Below are 17,048 nucleotides of genomic sequence, written 5' to 3'. Positions count from 1 at the left end.
TCCATATAAAATGAAATGTGAATTAATTATTTAGGAAGAGAAGTAGTATGGCAAAAAAACAAGTAATAATATCCATGTCTACTGAATAGTAAGACTCAGGTAATTTGTGTTTGTGTGTGTGTTTAATCTTCGTCGGTCCCAAAGTAACGGTCCCCAAACTCGCCCATCCCGGGGATGACTCGATAATCTTCGTTGAGACCAATTTCAATCTCAGATGTCACTATCTTCACTCGGGGGAATCGCTTGCACACCACATGAATACCTTGGGGAGCCTGCATATATATATAAATATATACACACCATCACCACACATTCTCCGAGTTCAACTTTTTTGCATTCTATTATCTAAAACTTACAGATATTAGATTCAGGAATATGATATTGCCTTCTGGCACTCCCTTCTTGATAAGTAGACTAATTGCTTCTACCGCAGAATTTCCTGATTGTCGAATAAAATTTACAGGTTTATTATTAGCCACTCTCTGGACGAAACAACTAGATAGTATAATTATGAGTCTTACCCGTGCCCAGAATTGGATCTAGCAACAACACGTGCCTATCCGAGATATCTGATGGCAGTTTTTCATAGATCAGCTGCACAAAGTACTGATTAGTTGAGTTGAACTGAACTAAAACCAAACGTCATCGACTAAGAGTATTTGTCCAACCTGTTGGCCGTTGTCGCCTTCCCTATGAATGAGAATTTTGCCGATTTTGATCCCTTTGCAACATGCACGCAGGGCATTCTCCATGCTCTCACCACTGAAGATGCTTGGAACATTTAGAAAACCAGGAAACATAGCAAAAAAGGATAAAAGAGTCGAAACAAAACGACCTCAAGACTCAAGAAAACATATTTAGTAAATAAATAAGAACTAAAGATGATATTCTACCTTCTGATAACAGAGGCACCACATAATCTCTTGCAGAAATCTACGCCAGTGTATACGGATCCTGCATTAACAAGAGGGTTTTAAGAAATACCCATAATTTTCTATGTATTCTGAAAAAAAACAAGAGGGTTTTAAGAAATACCCATAATTTTCTATGTATTCTGAAAAAAAACAAAAAAATAAATAAAATGAAGATGTAATACACACTGTCGAGTGAGTGAGTTTGAAAATCAAACCAAAATACACTGTCTAGGACATGAAATGCAAAGATAGTGTTATGATATGTAAAAACTAAAAAGTCATGAACTGTATAGAGAGTCTTGTAAATCTCATTACCATCAATATCAATATCCACTATGAACATATGACCCCAATTGTGATTATAAATGTCAAATTATTTACAATTCACAGCCGTAATTGCCTTTTCATCTACCAAACTATTTTGCACCTTAGGGCCTTAGCCAATAACTAATAAAACCTTCAAATGGAGAATTCTACCAAGAACCAAGCACATATCCTAAATAAATATGATAGTGGCTTACCAGTTGGCGTGATCACCTGCTTTTCTGTAAAGGGAAGATGCCCAAGACCATGTTCAACAACCTATTATGCACAAGTATACACTGAATAAAGAGAGTCAAAAGTTATTTCTATGTAAATGTAGGTAACAGATCACACAAACCTACCAATCGGATCAACCGGTCAGAATAAAAGACAAAGTCATGTTTCGTTGTTTGAGCATCGCGTATAAGCGTATGCATACCTCGTATCTAGAGAAGACAAAATCACCAGACCATAAAACAGAAGAAAAAGGTTAGGTACAGTAGAACTTCATTTAATCTTCAGTTTCAATCAACAGAATCAAAACAGATATTCCAAATTCCCAAGTAGAAAATGATATTCACATAGGAAATGTAATATTGTCGCACTTTAGATTTGAACATTACCTGAAAAGTCGACTGAATAACATATAAATTAGGATATATTTTACAAAGATCATGTTGACCGAGTTTAGTCCGAATGTGTTGCACAATCAAGTCAATGGCAACATGATTGTCTCCTCCACGAGGAATGATAATGTCGGCATACTTTTTCGTCGGAAGTATAAAATCGTCAAAAGCAGGCTTCACGAATTTTGAGTACTGCATATGAATGAAACCTGGTGGTTAATAATCAAATATTGATCCAATTACAACAAAACGAAGGTATAAATTGTAGCTCAGCATCAATATTAAAATGGTAAAAATTAAGTAAAAGGGAAACTTGAAAACTCAGATAATCTTCAGTGTAGAAATACACCATAAAGAAAATGAAATCACGAAGTCAAATAAATATAACTGTTGTTATTATGATTAGGTTGGTTAATGTCATTATCCTTTATTGAAATCCATAAAGGTAAACTCATAACCTTGATTAAGCACCAATTCCTCAAGTAATGTCAAAATTTAAAGTCGAAAAACAAATGCTAAAATTTTAGTCAGCCTCATATCTATGCTCAACATTATCTCATATTTGTTCTAAAAAATGAGCTGCCTCATACAGTGAATCCTAATCATCTTGTCTAAATTTAAAAAGAACATACTACCTGCGTACCTTAAAAATATAAACTATTTCCATTTTGGTTTGTCCCTTAAAGTAGAAACTTTCTAAACTTTCTATTTTAGGAAGTGGACCCCACAATCTACTAAAACTACTTTCACTACTTTTTCACTTCTTTTCTCTTACTTTACCCATTTTTCTTTCCATCTCTCTTACTTTACCAATTGTGCATTAAAACCCGTGCCGTTTCAAAAGTTTCTATTTTTCAAGGACGAAGGTAGTAATATACTCACTGACTTGAACATGTTCAGGAAAGAACAGAGAAGTAATTAAAACGAGAGGAATAAGCTTTGCATGCACTAACTAGTCAATTACTCCTACCTGAGTTGAATACTTGAATGTAATCAAAACGGGAGTAATTCTGTAAATGAGATGAATGTTTTCCTACCTGATCAAGTACCATACCAATATCTCTACCCTTCTCTACTGTATCACGCCTTATCCTCCTTGCCAGACGTACATCAGCATCTGCGTAGAATAATGACATTTATAAGAATCAAAGGACAAGTAAATTTATGAAGCATATAAACAATCCCTTTAGAAGCTATGGGGACAAGATAAAAAGAAAATGACAAGCAAGAAAACCAAGGAAGTCTGCAGCTTACTGCTTCAACAATAGCATATAATATGAAGCACCTAGCAACCCACTGCATAACTTAAAATGCCACTGAAACTAGTTGTGAGGCTTAGAATGTTGCAATTTACTTTGTCATAAATCCCAATTTACTTTGTAAAATGTCATAATTAGGACGTTTAAATATACAGACCCAACGCATGTGAATGGGCCAATAATGAGAGAGAAGAAGAGAAAAACCTGTATCCACAAAAATTTTCATATTCATAAAATCTCGAACCCTTGGATCATGAAAGATGAGTATTCCTTCTAAAATAATAACGTCGGAGGGATTGACCTGGCAACATAACCCAAAGTGATTCGGTTTAATAGATGCTTACTCAGAAAAAGGGTTCCATAGATGCAACAAGAAAGAACAGAAAAGAAAACATATGAACAGAAACTTTGCAAAGATGAAAACAATTACTCTTCGAGCAGGGGAGACATCATTTTTATAACTCTTAAAGTCATATCTTGGAATATCCACTGCCTGTCCATGTTTCAGTTTCTCCATTATACTCAATAACTGTTCTGTATCGAATGCGTCTGGACCAAAATGAATAAGTAAGCATTAAAAATCATGTCTGATCAAACCAGAAAATGCAACAGATAAATCCAGCAGAGTGGCAATCTCTGACTTATCTAGGTAAATGAAATTAAGAAGGCACTCCATTGGCTACTGTTTTCTTACTAGTTTTGGGTTTTCCTATAATTTCTGTCTAGCTCATGATGCATACAGCTGAGACACTTGTTATGGCGGAAAAAGTTTTGACAAACATGAAACTCACATGGGATTGAGCATAAGAATAATGCATTGAAAGTATAGAATGCTGCCACACGAGCATTAAAAAGATAAGATGTCTCTAAAGTGGAAATATAGCAAATTCAACCTTTACAATGAACATTCCAGTAAAGAGTGTTTTCCTAGTAAGTATACAACTAATCTTAAATTAACAGGTGCCTTGACTAGAGTCAAAAAATTATTAAGAAAAGAATAAAAGCTTTCAATGTTAAGACAGAACCCACCAGGGTGGTCAAAATTGTAAGCGTGAACATTTTTATGTTCGTCTGGTTTCAAGTTGTGATAAAAGGAGTCCTGGAATAAAAGAAGAAACAAATTAAGAAGCTTCTAGAGCATAATACTAAAAAAGTAAATAAATAATGTCCTGAAATGCACATTAGCTTCTAATCCTTATTTAAGAGTCTGCAGAGACACACGGGGACACAACAGGCAAAGAAACACAAAATAAATATATCTGATTGAACTCATATTGAAATTTAATTTAGTGAATGGTGGCAATTTTAAAGGATTCTCAAGGAAAACAAGAGTAATGGCTGCACTAAACACATCCGGGGCATGTCAAATTCCTTAACAGTATTGTTTGAAAGGTATATAATTTCCACAAATGAGTGATTATTACCTTTAGTAGGATGGTGGGAGGCACGAATACACTAAATTGGAAAATAGAACCATCAAAGTATAAACATAGAATGTATGATGTAGGTTACGATGTTGATTCTTCCTAGTTCCTACTAAAACTTTAGATTTCAGAAGGTCAAAAAAATTTCTTGTATCCCAGTATCTCTAGGCATAGGAAAATAGATACGGTACCTGATTGACAAGCACAACACGTTGATCACGAAGCTGTTCTATAATCATATCACAGACTGTAGTTTTCCCTGAAGCTGCACCACCAGCAACTCCTGATACACACACATCATATCAAGGGATCAACATGAAGCACTTCTATATTTATTACAAAAAGAATAATTAGACATGCCCAATGTATTCCATTCTAAATGATCAAGAAAGAAAGAAATCAGAGCCTATAATCGCACTTCAACTCTAACAAACCACGATAACAAAAAACAGGAAGTTTTATCGTAGTTTACTCAAGAGATGCCTCATGAGATTTCAAAAACTTTTTGAAGCAACAAACGTAGATCAGTAGTAATAGGTCATGCACCACCTGCAGTTGTTTATCATTTCAAATCCAGAGCAACCAGATCAAGTGGTTTGCGCAACTAGGAAAGCCCCTACCATGTACACCAAACAAGCCCATGAAGTAACTGGAAAGTTGTATCCTTTTTTCCTAGTCCTGGTTCATGCAGTCCAATGATCTTCTTAAACATTCATATATGTGGTAGTCACTACCTTGAAATGTGACTTGTTATCATTTGAATCCAGGGTTGTGATGAAATAACTTTTCTTCAAGTGAAGCAGATTTCACATATATCATGCAAATTCTTAAGATTTTTAAAATCAACAATTTATATGGTAGCTATCATCTTCTTCTCCAAATATACGAAGAAGATGCTCATGAATGCAAAACAGAATGCTGATTATTTCTTACTATTAAATTCCACATTCAACCAAATTGCATCAACACCAAACACAATGCTGATGAACACAAGAATATAAGAAAATTGTAAAAACCTAAAATTTGGCTATTACTGGAAGAAATTATATGGTTGCACCACCTATGACAAAGGGCTGCTTGATATTTTCAGTCGTAGAGGTGGTTGGTTGTTCGGCTACTGAATTACTTGGATCTGTGTTTTTTAAATGAAACCCAGAGAAATGGACATCTGATGAAGCCTCAATCAAATCTTCAACTGCTTTTGAACCCATTTTAAGCGTTTGCTGCAAAATTAAAGAAGAAAGGAAAAGCAACATGAATAAGCTTCAAGGGAAAAGCATCAAAGACAAACCTATACCATCAGGCAAATGCTAAGAGACAATATACAGAGAAGAAATGGAAAATTTTGGAAAAAAAAACTGTTTACACCTTTAAAAAAATAAGGTTCTCGTGTGAATAAGCATGAAACAAAACATAAATGCGTATAAATCACAGAGCATCATTTCTTAAAAAGAAAAAAGAATCTATAAGCTGGTGGAGTGATGATGCATCTCACAATCATACATATAGGGACAATATTTCCAAATTATGAAAAGTATCAAACAAAGCCAATGGAGAAGAGGTGTCATCATCAGTTGCCCAAAAAAATCTCCCATTTTTTACAGGAGCTCAATCAAAATCAAAGTAGCTTCACCAGCTTGCAATCTACCAATAGCAAATTGCAATAGAAGCAAGGGATCAAAAGATATCATTTTTCATTCACTAGCATTTCGGATCAATCGCTGAAATCAATAAGCACCTCAAAATAATTCCAAAAAAAATTAAAAAAGAGTACTTGCCGATAAATTCAAGTAGTAATACACATTGATCTCAGACAAAGGCGCAATTTAAAAGAAATGAGAGAAACAAAGAAAGATTGATGAATGCACCTGAAATAATAATAATCTAATAAGATGGCGGAATTAGAATTAAATCTTTTCCGGCGTGATTCTCCGATTTGAAACAGTAAGAGAGGGAGAGAGAGGAGGAGTGCGAAATGTTGGCAGTGAGAATTTATAGGGGAAATACGAGTTTCGAGGTTTGCCATGAACAGGGCTTGATAAATTGGGAAATTACGCAGGGACCCCTCAGCGATCTACTTAATATGGAGAGTAACTAACTATGTGTATGAGTGAGATTTGGTAGATTGAATCTAGGCGTTGGTGTGGCCTTGGGCAGTGGGGAGCGGTGAAAGAGAGGTTCGATGAGGTTTTCACCTCGGCGGTGGAGGCTGGTGGGTGGGTCCCCCCTTCTTGTCGAGATAATCCTTCTTCTTCTGGTTTGCCTTCGCGGAGCGTAATCCGTTGGCGCGGAAGTGTCCTGGGCCCCACCCCGATTCTTTCACGGCCCCACATATCGCTCACCATCATGTCATTGTAATTTATTATTTTAATATTAATTTCAGGTCCGCAGTTAATTTCAGTCAATGCATTCAAGTGGAGCATGAGCATCTCCGATAAGAAAATCATAGTCCAGTAATAGCCTAACCACAAACTTCTTGTGTCACATCATCAGCAGTAAAAACTCATCTTGTCACATTATCAGGACAAGCAACTGGACAAGCAATAACCTAGCCATAGGCTAGCCACAATAAACAAAATTATAAAAATAACAATCACACAAAATACGGAATTCAACTTACGATACAGATACGAGAAAATGAAATAATTTTATTTAAATTAAACAAAAGGTACATTAAAAAAATTACATAATTTAAAAAAAACTAACGCAGTGCAGTCCTCTGCGCCCACAACTCTTCAATTAAATCTTTTTTTAGTCGAATATGAGCTTCTACTTGGAGCATGTCGGCATGTGCTTGAAGGCGGTCGGCTTCATAGTGAGGTACCCCACTTCGTACGTTGGGGGCAGCCACGTCGTGGCTTGGACCAGCTTCATTATCGTCATTGGCCCAACTAGTCAGTTGTACACCTTCATCTTCGACAATTATGTTGTGCATGATAATACAGACGTACATTATATCAGCAATGCAGTCGACATGCCACAAACGCGTAGGACCTCTAATTGCCGCCCATCGAGACTGGAGCACACCAAATACGCGCTTCACGTCCTTGCGCGCCGACTCTTGTCGTTCTGCAAAGTAGGTATTCCTCTCATCTGATGCGCACCTGATCGTCTTCACAAAGACGGGCCACCTAGGGTATATCCCATCCGCCAAGTAGTAGCCCATATCATGCTGGTTCCCGTTGGCGATAAAACTGATGGCCGGACCGACGCCCTGGCACTGCTCGTTGAAAAGGGGCGACAAGTTGAGGACGTTGAGGTCGTTGTTCGACCCGGCTACCCCAAAATATGCATGCCAAATCCACAGCCGGTAATCAGCTACGGCCTCGAGGATCATCGTGGGATTCTTTCCCTTGTAGCCGGTCATGTAGAACCCTTTCCAGGCAGCGGGGCAGTTCTTCCACTCCCAATGCATACAATCTATGCTGCCTAACATACCCGGGAACACATGCTTCTCCCCGTGCATCTGCATCAGCTCCTGGCAGTCTTCGGGGGTAGGGCTTCGAAGGTACTGATCACGGAATATTTCAACCACGCCCTGACAGAAATACTTCATACATTCAAGGGCACTCGTCTCACCGATGTGGAGGTACTCGTCCCACATGTCTGTCGCGCCTCCGTTGGCCAACTGCCTGATTGCCGCAATGCACTTTTGAATAGGTGTGTGGCCGGGTCTGCCAGCCGCATCGTGCATGAAGCGGAAACACATATATCGACGCTCCAAAGCGTCAACAATACGCATAAACAGGGATCTACCCATCCTAAAACGCTGCCTGAAAAGGTTGGCATTAAACCGCGGCTCCGGTGCGAAGTAGTCTTCATATAGCCGCTGATGTGCAGCTACGTGATCCCGCTCAATCACTGCTCGGCGGTGGACAACAGGTCGAGGTCGAGGTACCGCCGGCTGCAAGGCCCTCTGTAACAGCAGGTTTATCTCACGATCCGTATAGGCTCCAACGCTTCATTCATTCGCCGTTCGTACTCCTCAGCATCCCCATCACTACCACCCGCGCTACTCATTTTGCGTTGTTGATATTGTGCAGAAATTAAGATTGAGAGAAAACTCGTTAAAACAAGTGGTACGAATGAAAATGACGTGCAAATCGCATATATATAGTGTTTCAAAAATTAAATTAAAAAAAAATAAAAAATCGGCTGGCCGATCGCTCGCTGATCGGGAGCCTGCACTGGCGGCCAGCCGATCGGCGAGCGCATCGGCCAGCGCTCGGGAATCGGAGTGTGCTCGCTGTTTTTCTCGCCGATTTGGCGCTCGCCGGCTGCAATGGTTCGGCGAGCAGACCGGCGAGCGCTAGGGGTCGGCTAGCCGGTGGGCTCGCCACCATTGTGGATGCTCTAATATTTTTTCTTAAATACTACTCTCTCCGTCCCACCTGATATATTTTCTTTTTTAGTTTGTCCCAATTAAGATAAAGTATTTTTTCTTTTTTGGAAATTTTCTCTCCCCAAATTAATACACTCAACCATTTTTTCCCACTGCTATTAAAATATTCTTCTTTCTTTCTCTCTCTATTTTAATACTTACATCCAACTTTTATCTCTCCAATTAAACACTTTAACTACTAACTCCTAAAATCGCGTGCCGGCCAAGAATGTGTCATCTTAGAGCATCCACAATGGTAATAGGCCAGCCATAGGCTAGCCACAAACTCCTCCTGCCACTTCATCAGCACTAAAAACTCCTCCTGCCACATCATTAGGACAAGCAACTGGACAAGCAATAGGCTAGCCACATTAAATAAAATTATAAAAAACAAATAATTAACAATCACACAAAATACAAAATTAAATTTACGGCACAGATACGAGAAAATTCAATAATAATAGTAAAATTTAAAAAGTACATTAATTAAAAAAAATTTACATTAATTTTTAAAAAAAAAACCCTCTTCCACACACGAGCCTCCGCCTCACACCTCGTGGTCGTCGCTGTCGCCGCTATCCGGGACCCCCAAATCTGCGGCATCTGAGCCCGTGTCTGAGCCCCCGAACTGTGCCGAGGCGGCATCCAAATCGACCCGCATACTCTCGAGCATTGAGTGAAGAAACCTCTTCTCCACGGGTCAGTTGCCGCCCTCCATTCAGCTAAGATCTTGTGCATCTGAGTCCGCGTTTGTTGACGCACGGAGAAGGCGAGCTCGGTTGGCCACTTGCCAACAGGGGGATGCCGACTGGACCTCCTGGGACCCCTGGGCAACCCCCCTCGCTACCCGGTGCGCCCGCCTTTGACCAACCGGGCGAGTGCGGCGAGTAAACGATGGAGGGGACGGGAACTCCTGAACATCCTCGGGGAGGTCGTGGGAACCGCCGCTGCTGCCGCTGTAATCACCGGCATAGTTCAGTTGCTGCTTCTTCAGCTAGCCAACATCGACACCTGCCCGAAACTTCTCGTAGTCTATCAGCACCTCATAGCAGTTCCAGTAGGTGAACTCCTTATAAAGCCTGGGCACGGGGAAGGCTTTCTCCGCTATCCTCCTACAGTCCTCGTCAATTTGGCCATTGGTCTGCATGCGGAGGGCGTTGGTGTATAAGCCCGAAAATAGGGAGACCGCAACCCTGATTCGGTCCCACCCCTTCCGGCACTCCTCCCCGCTGTGTGGCCTCCCCTCCGGGCAAAATGCCTTGTAGGCAGCTGATATTTTAGCCCACAAGTTGACGTTCCTCTGATTGTTCGAATGGATGGGATCATCGCAAACACTCACCCTAGCCTTGGACAGCGCGACGTTCTCCGTATCCGTCCACTTCCTCCGTGCCGGGCTGTCGTCATCAGCCGGCTGCGACGACTCGCCGGCCACCCTTTTGCCCTTCCCCTTGCCATTCTTCTTCTTTGGTGCTCCCCGACCCCGCCCTACTCTCCCAATTTGAACGGGAGTGTCCGCATCCTCGATATCTATCCCCAACTCCTCTAAGGAGAAAGTCTCACATCCAGTGAACTGCGTCTCCGATGGGGTCGATGTGTGCGAAGAAGCAGTCAAAAAATCAAGACTGGGGCGATAGACATTGCCTCTCTGGTGTCCCATTCATCCCGGACAGCATCCCCGGCTGCCACCCCAGCATCATCTGCATCCTGACTGCCTACCCCGGCATCATCTGCATCCAAGGGTACATATTGTAGTACCCGGCCATCGGACCACATCCATCTCCCACGGGTACCGTTGGAGTTTGAGACCCTCTCGTCACTGGAGTAGACTCGTTGTTGTTCTCCATTTTGCTTTATTGCTCTTGTACAAAAATTAAGTGAGAGAGAAATCGTTAAAACAAGCGGTGCGAATGAAAATGACGTGCAAATCGCGTATATATAGTGTTTCGAAAATTAAAAAAAAAGTGTTGGCCGATCGCTCACCGATCGCCCGCCTACAATGGCGGCCAGCCGATCGGTGAGCGCATCGGCCAGCGCTCAAAAATCGGCGTGCGCTCGCCGAAATTCTCGTTGTTTTTCCGCTCGCCGCCTACAATGGTTCGGCTAGCAGACCGGCCAGTGCCGGGAATCGACTAGCCGGTCCGCTAGCCTCCATTGGAGATGCTCTTAGCCGGGACGGATGGGGTACTACTCTACTCGTCTCATTCAATATGTACATTTTTTTGTCACACTTAAGATGTCCCTTTTTAATATTTAGAAATAAATCTCTCTTTTCTCTTTATTAAAATATTTAATTACATTATTTTTTAATTTTTCTATCTTAAAACTTCTTCTAAAATCTCACATTATTTAAGAATGTGAATATTTTAAATAGACGGAGAAAGTATTAAATATGATAGTAGTAAATGTTAAGTTATGACTCACTTTTAGTTAAATGTAGATTTTAATTTTATATATTAATTTATACAGTAATAAAATATAAATTAATCTAGAAGTATGTATTAAAATTTATGAAAAATAAATCAGAATGGACGGATAAAAAATATGATATTGACGATAAGATTATCCACTAATATTAAAACTAGTAGTAAAATATTTGTTTTCACGATTAAAATTCTCTAGTTTGTCATGAATGGTTTTTCATCTCCGTCTCATCACCTCTCTCTCATTTGTTCTCATTTTAGATGATGATTGATTGGGAATAAAACGAATAGGAAGCCATGCCCCTCTCCCTCTCTCTAGGAAAATAATTGTTGACCCACTTCTTCCTTCACTTTTCTGACGATGTGAGACCATCACCGCCACCCCCTCCAGCTACTCGCCGCTGTCACCTCCCTTCCCATTTACTCAGTTATCTGAAACGATGGAAGCTGAAGCAGCGTTTGAAGGGCAGGGCGTCTCCTGTTTCCACTCCTCTCCGCCTTTAGCAGCAGCTGCTTAAATCCTGCTCCTTCACATGTGCTTTTATTTTTATTCTCTTCAATAATTCTCACTTTTACTTTTTATACCATCACTCCATGTGCTAAATCAACTGCCTTCTTCTTCTTCTGTAACATGAAAATTGAAAACCTACTGTTAACGATATCAAGCTGAAATTACGCAATTTTGGCACTAAACCTTGATTTTTTGTATCCCACATCGAATTCCTACTGAATAAATGTGAGGTACATAAACTGATAGATTCGTGAGGCAATCACGACCTTACTTGAACAGGATCTGTTCTATAGGCTCGTACTTCTGTATCCTTGATTTCTAAGGAGACAGGAAACCACGTCTGGTGGATGAACCATGCCTGCCTGGCTAGAGCGTGATTAACAGCCACTCGGGTTGGCTCTCCAGCTCGTTGTGCAGTAGATGATCGTTCTTGGCTCGACTCTGGTCCAGCTAGGATGGCTGGGCAGCTGTCTGACAGACTTATATATATTTTTTTGTTTTCTAAACTTTTGATCATATTGATAATAATCATGAGAGGTGCTCTCTCATTCAATTTGTTTGATAATCCCCTAATAATGGCAGCCTCCCTGAGTGTGAGATTATATCTGTGTTTATTTGAGGTGTGGCATTTGATAATGATAGTCATGTATTATTGTTAATAAGGTGTTAGCATCTATTGGTAATTATGGTCATCGAAATAATATACTACATCTTTTGGGAAACTGGATGCATTTTGTTACTAGGCTTTTTGAGTCCTGTGCTGAATATAAGATGCCAAATATACTGTGTTAGGGCAACTAAGCTGGTTTGTGCGCAAACGAAGCTGGACATGGAGGATGGTTATCCATCCATTGTAGCAGTTAAGGTAGCAAGAAGAGCAATTTTGGGGATTGTTGGAGTTAATGTGGTCCTTGGTAATTTTTGTGCTGCACCGATGCAGGACATGAAAGAACCGGATGTTCTCAGGTGTATATATATGCTTCTTGTGCTTGTTTTCATCTTCTATATGCATGTACGTATGCGTTAGAATTGATTCTTACACACTATGGCTGCTCCGATTTTGAAGTATCCAGGACACTGAAGCTTCCTAGTGGTGTAATATTACAACCTAAATCCTTCCAAAATTTTGGTTTTAGCACAGAAGAAGATACCGTGCAGTTCAATTATGTATGCAGGAGGCCAAATGGATATTTTGTCCACATGTATTATCAGATGCTGTATATATGTATTTATAATGCTAAATTACATAGTTTTTTTTCCTTTTGACTTATCTGTCAGTCATTGTTTGTTAGTTAATGGTGATTTCTTTTTTTTTAATCTATTTTCCACATTGTAGCACCGTCAATCAGTTCAGCGGAGAAAGTTCTCCAGTCATACTCCGTCTGGGTGACGAGCAGGTTTGCATACTCGATACTTTTGTGGAGGAGAAGAAAGCAGTCTATATAGGAAATGTTGTTTCTCATGTTATTTTGATTTACTTGTGGAAATCACAGATGATAAAAGGTCTCAAGGAGGTTTTGAGTGGAATGAAGGTTGGAGGTTGGTTGATATTCAGATTAGAAACTGGTGTTTGGTATACTTACTAAAATGAATGCCTCAACTTGTATTGGCATGTATACTTCAGGAAAACGACGAGCTTTAATACCTCCTTCGGTCGGTCGGATATACTAGCGAAGCTTTACAACCAATTCCTGAAGAGGTCTTTTATGAATAAAAAAATTATTATTCATCAAGATGTGTGTGTGTTTCTTTGATGTTGACGCATGATCATCGTGTAATATTTCCTTGTTATTTTGATGCAGTTTGGTCCTCGTCGAAGCCTTCTGTCTCATGCGAAGGAGCCTTTAATTTTCGAGGTGCAACTCTTGAAGCTTCTTTGATTAATCTTTCCTCAGATCAAACTAATACATTGATTCCGTTCATATTACTTTTCTGGATATACTCTATCCCATCATGGATAGCCATACATGAATGTCTGTATCTGCAAATTGTGGCCTTTTGAGTTGGAAATGATTGTATCTGCAAACATACTTTTGTATAGAAAGCAGACATCTGGGAATTTGTATATTATCGTGTCAAGGGTCACAAGTTGTGAAAATTTGAAGAATGTTGTGTGTAATGACGATGATGGTAGGTAGTTGAGATTCCATCACATATTATGTGTTTACATGTAAAGTTTCCAAAATTTATGTTGTAATATATTATTGTTATTAAATTTACTAATTTTAATACTACCATACAAATTATACAACTAGTTTGTTTAAAAACATATCTTAAATACAACTAGTTTGTATATCGCACCACATGAATATACAACTAGTTTGTTTAAATACACAAGTTGAACAACTTGATTTGAAATCTCAACAGTTTTGGGAACTCAGATGATCAAAGTTAAGCTAAAAAGTTACAGATTAAGTCTGTTAAAAATATTGAATAACCTCAACTCTTAGTACAATAAATGTTTACATCTCATGAAAATGTTAAGCTACTAGTACTGATAAACCAAAGACTGGGGAGTGTTGATTATTATGTGCGTGTACACAACAAATGAACTGATTGAGTTGTAATATCATTAAGCTCGATAAGAGAATAACAAAACCCATTCATATTATGTGGAACCGTCCTCTCCCATTCTCCACATCTCAATTTAGATATCCTTGAAATTAGTTTTTTCAAACTATTGTACTTGTGTAATTTACTCCAGAAAAAACTATTGTACTTCTGTAATTTACTCCATCCGTCCATGATAAACGTTTCACATTTGACCTGTACGATTTTAAAAATTTATTTGACTTTATATACTAAAGTGGGTAGAAAAAGTTACTGAAATGTGAAACCTATTTTTTATATATTAATTTTAAAATAAAGTGAGAGTGGAGTGAATTAGTGGAATGTTGGGTCCACTTATCAAGTACAATAAAAGTGAAATGAGACATTTATTGGCGGACGGACGTGAAAGGAAAATGAGACATTTAGTGGCGGACGGATGGAGTATTTAACCTCATATTACTATGAGAAAACGACTTATCAATAAATGGATTTAGGAAACCCAAGGAGTGTGGTCGAGTGGCATGAGACTCGTCCATCCTTAACCAAATGGTCAGGGGATCGATCATGGAGCCGCTTTAAATCCTTGGGCCAGCTGTCCCACCATTGAGGTGCCTACAAATCAGCGCGAGAAATAGTCAGTGGGCCCGCCGGTGGATACCCTTGGTAATTACAAAATAAATAAGTAAATGGATTTAGGATATTTGTGAAAGTATTTAATGCATTCACTGTTTAAGAAGCAAAAAAAAAAAACAATTGTCATTTTCTTTTTAATATTAAATATTATTGAATCAAAATAAAGATTAGATTGCCATTTGTTGTTTTAGCTACTAATTGTTTCTTTTGAATATTTAACATTTTACCTGTTAGAGAACGATGGGTGATCGGAGAAGACGATTCAGTGAACTAATCGAATGAGGAATTTTATTCAAGAGAGAAATTGAGCTCAACGATTGCAGATTACAGATGAAGAAAACGAAATGAATGAAATTAACTAAAATTGGGAAAGTTAACAACTAATTGAGCCATAACTAAAACTAACGGTCATATTAATCTGACGGCTCAGATTAAATCCCAATCTTGACTCTTCATCGGACGGCTACTGGAGCTCAAGCTTAAGCAAAGCTTTTCTTCATCTCTTTCGACTCATACTTGATCAGCTCGACAACCACACCACAAATCTCCACCTTGGTTGTTCGACTGAATCTCACTTCATACTCCTCAAGTTAACAAGCTGCATACAAACTTCGAGCTTGCTCTTCGGTACCGGCTTGGTCAACATATCAGCCGGGTTCTCGGTCGTGTCTACCTTGAACACCTTCACTGTACCCTTCTCTATCTCCTCACGAATGAAGTGTAACCATATGTCAATATGCTTACTTCTTTCGTGATACACTAATTACACTTACAGAATTAAACTTACAGAATTGACCCAACTATTGAATATCCTTAATGCATCGTTCAGAAAAGTAGGTTGTTAAACAAGTGGTACTACTTGATGTAAATTGTAGAAAAAGTCTATCCATACCTGTGATAGGAGGAACTGTATTGCAACCTGACTTAATAGCTTTACATAAGTTTCTTAATCCTATGCACATGTAATATTTATATATATAGTATGTCTACTTAATTCTATGTATATTAGTTTGATAATCAACAATTGATACTCCGTATTAGTATATTGCCCAGCAATAGTTGAAGGACAGGGCCAAGAACTGTGGGCATTAATTGGTTCTTACGCACTATGGCTGCTCCAATTTTGAAATATCCATGACACTGAAGTTTCCAAGTGGGGTAATATTTAATATAGCTGAACATATATCACCTTCATAAATCAAAGTCACAATTGTGTTTTAACATAGCAAGTGAATATCCTTGCCTATCCTTATTGATATAGTATTCCCACATCGAATGTATACAGCAAGGTTGAGCAGACCACGTGGTATAAAATCATGGGCCAGCCTATGGAAAACTCATACCTTTCTCGGCCTTTTGGCTAAGATCAAGTGTAGTATCTGTTCTTATCAGTTTAATATCTGATATGTGGACCATCGGTTCACACGATATTAAATTTATTTGTTGAGGGGGAAGGTCTATCAAAGTAGCTTGCTACTTGGGCCTTCGTGTGTCGCCCATGCGTTGCACTACTGCTTGGACCAGGCGCACCCCACCAATTTTAGTTTAAATAAATGAGTTGTGGCATTTTATAAGTAGGATATGTGTTGTAGTTAGGGAAGTGAAGGTGGTTTGTGTGAAACTGTACAAGGTGAATTATTCCAAAAGAAATGGTATTTAGAGATGAACATGTATCACCTCCATGATTTAACCTGTGTTTTAGCATCATTCTGGACTTTCAGCTGATTTTTGTAACTGAGTTTACTACAATCTTCTAACTACTACTTGATGTAGAGAAATTACATAGCTAGCTCCCTTGATAGCTTTTTACAAGTTTCTTAATCCTATGTACATATGTTTGATAATCCATAAAAATGTGATTGTTAGTGTCCCACATCGAAAATACAAAGGCGTATATTATATGAGAACTAGTACTACTTATACGCTTTGATTTTTCATTTATTTTTATTCTTTTAGAAAAGCAAAGATAACTAAAGGTGACCGTTAGAAGTTACACTATATTTCGTCCAATTTATAATTTTCTCACT

The 17,048-nt window shown here is 38.9% G+C and overlaps 2 protein-coding genes, 2 non-coding genes and 1 pseudogene across 6 annotated transcripts in view; 3 read left to right on the top strand and 2 right to left on the bottom strand.

The window, feature by feature from the left end:
• LOC121756375 (peptidyl-prolyl cis-trans isomerase FKBP16-1, chloroplastic-like) overlaps positions 1 to 17,048 on the bottom strand; it is a 542,442-nt gene that overhangs the window by 509,535 nt on the left and 15,859 nt on the right. The gene's annotated exons all lie outside the window — the stretch shown is intronic.
• Positions 7 to 6,649, bottom strand: LOC121756351 (uridine kinase-like protein 3). Of its 2 annotated transcripts, none has more exons than XM_042151877.1 (15): positions 6,395 to 6,649; positions 5,587 to 5,749; positions 4,718 to 4,809; positions 4,132 to 4,201; positions 3,533 to 3,651; positions 3,307 to 3,403; positions 2,881 to 2,960; positions 1,841 to 2,035; positions 1,580 to 1,663; positions 1,436 to 1,496; positions 894 to 954; positions 669 to 762; positions 522 to 594; positions 357 to 439; positions 7 to 272 (listed from the first exon to the last, which is right to left on the bottom strand). In XM_042151877.1, the coding sequence occupies exons 2-15, from the start codon at positions 5,735 to 5,737 to the stop codon at positions 123 to 125; spliced, it is 1,410 nt and encodes a 469-aa protein (XP_042007811.1). In that variant the 5' UTR covers positions 5,738 to 5,749; positions 6,395 to 6,649; the 3' UTR covers positions 7 to 122. The 2 variants fall into 2 exon arrangements, with proteins under 2 accessions (XP_042007811.1, XP_042007812.1); XM_042151878.1 differs by lacking the exon at positions 6,395 to 6,649 and adding an exon at positions 5,895 to 6,045.
• On the top strand, positions 11,546 to 14,053 carry LOC121756383 (annotated as a pseudogene).
• LOC121756680 lies at positions 12,100 to 12,319 on the top strand. Its single transcript, XR_006041057.1, has one exon. It is a non-coding gene; the product is annotated as a small nucleolar RNA U3 (small nucleolar RNA).
• LOC121756705 lies at positions 16,361 to 16,556 on the top strand. The gene has a single exon (XR_006041078.1). It is a non-coding gene; the product is annotated as a U2 spliceosomal RNA (small nuclear RNA).

This window comes from Salvia splendens, chromosome 11, assembly GCF_004379255.2.
Source record: "Salvia splendens isolate huo1 chromosome 11, SspV2, whole genome shotgun sequence".
In the NCBI taxonomy this organism is placed as follows: domain Eukaryota; kingdom Viridiplantae; phylum Streptophyta; class Magnoliopsida; order Lamiales; family Lamiaceae; genus Salvia; species Salvia splendens.
The sequence above is the reverse complement of the archived record's forward strand: the minus strand, read 5'-3'. Positions and strand labels throughout refer to the sequence as shown.

What these genes read in the sequence shown, in the direction of transcription:
- LOC121756351 (XM_042151877.1), bottom strand. Translation starts at nt 5,737, where the DNA reads ATGGGTTCAAAAGCAGTTGAAGATTTGATTGAGGCTTCATCAGATGTC. An exon ending in GTGTTGTGCTTGTCAATCAG is followed by an intron (nt 4,202 to 4,717) that starts GTACCGTATCTA and finishes CTTTTATTCCAG; the next exon opens with GACTCCTTTTATCACAACTT. An exon ending in CTGACCGGTTGATCCGATTG is followed by an intron (nt 1,497 to 1,579) that starts GTAGGTTTGTGT and finishes TGTGCATAATAG; the next exon opens with GTTGTTGAACATGGTCTTGG.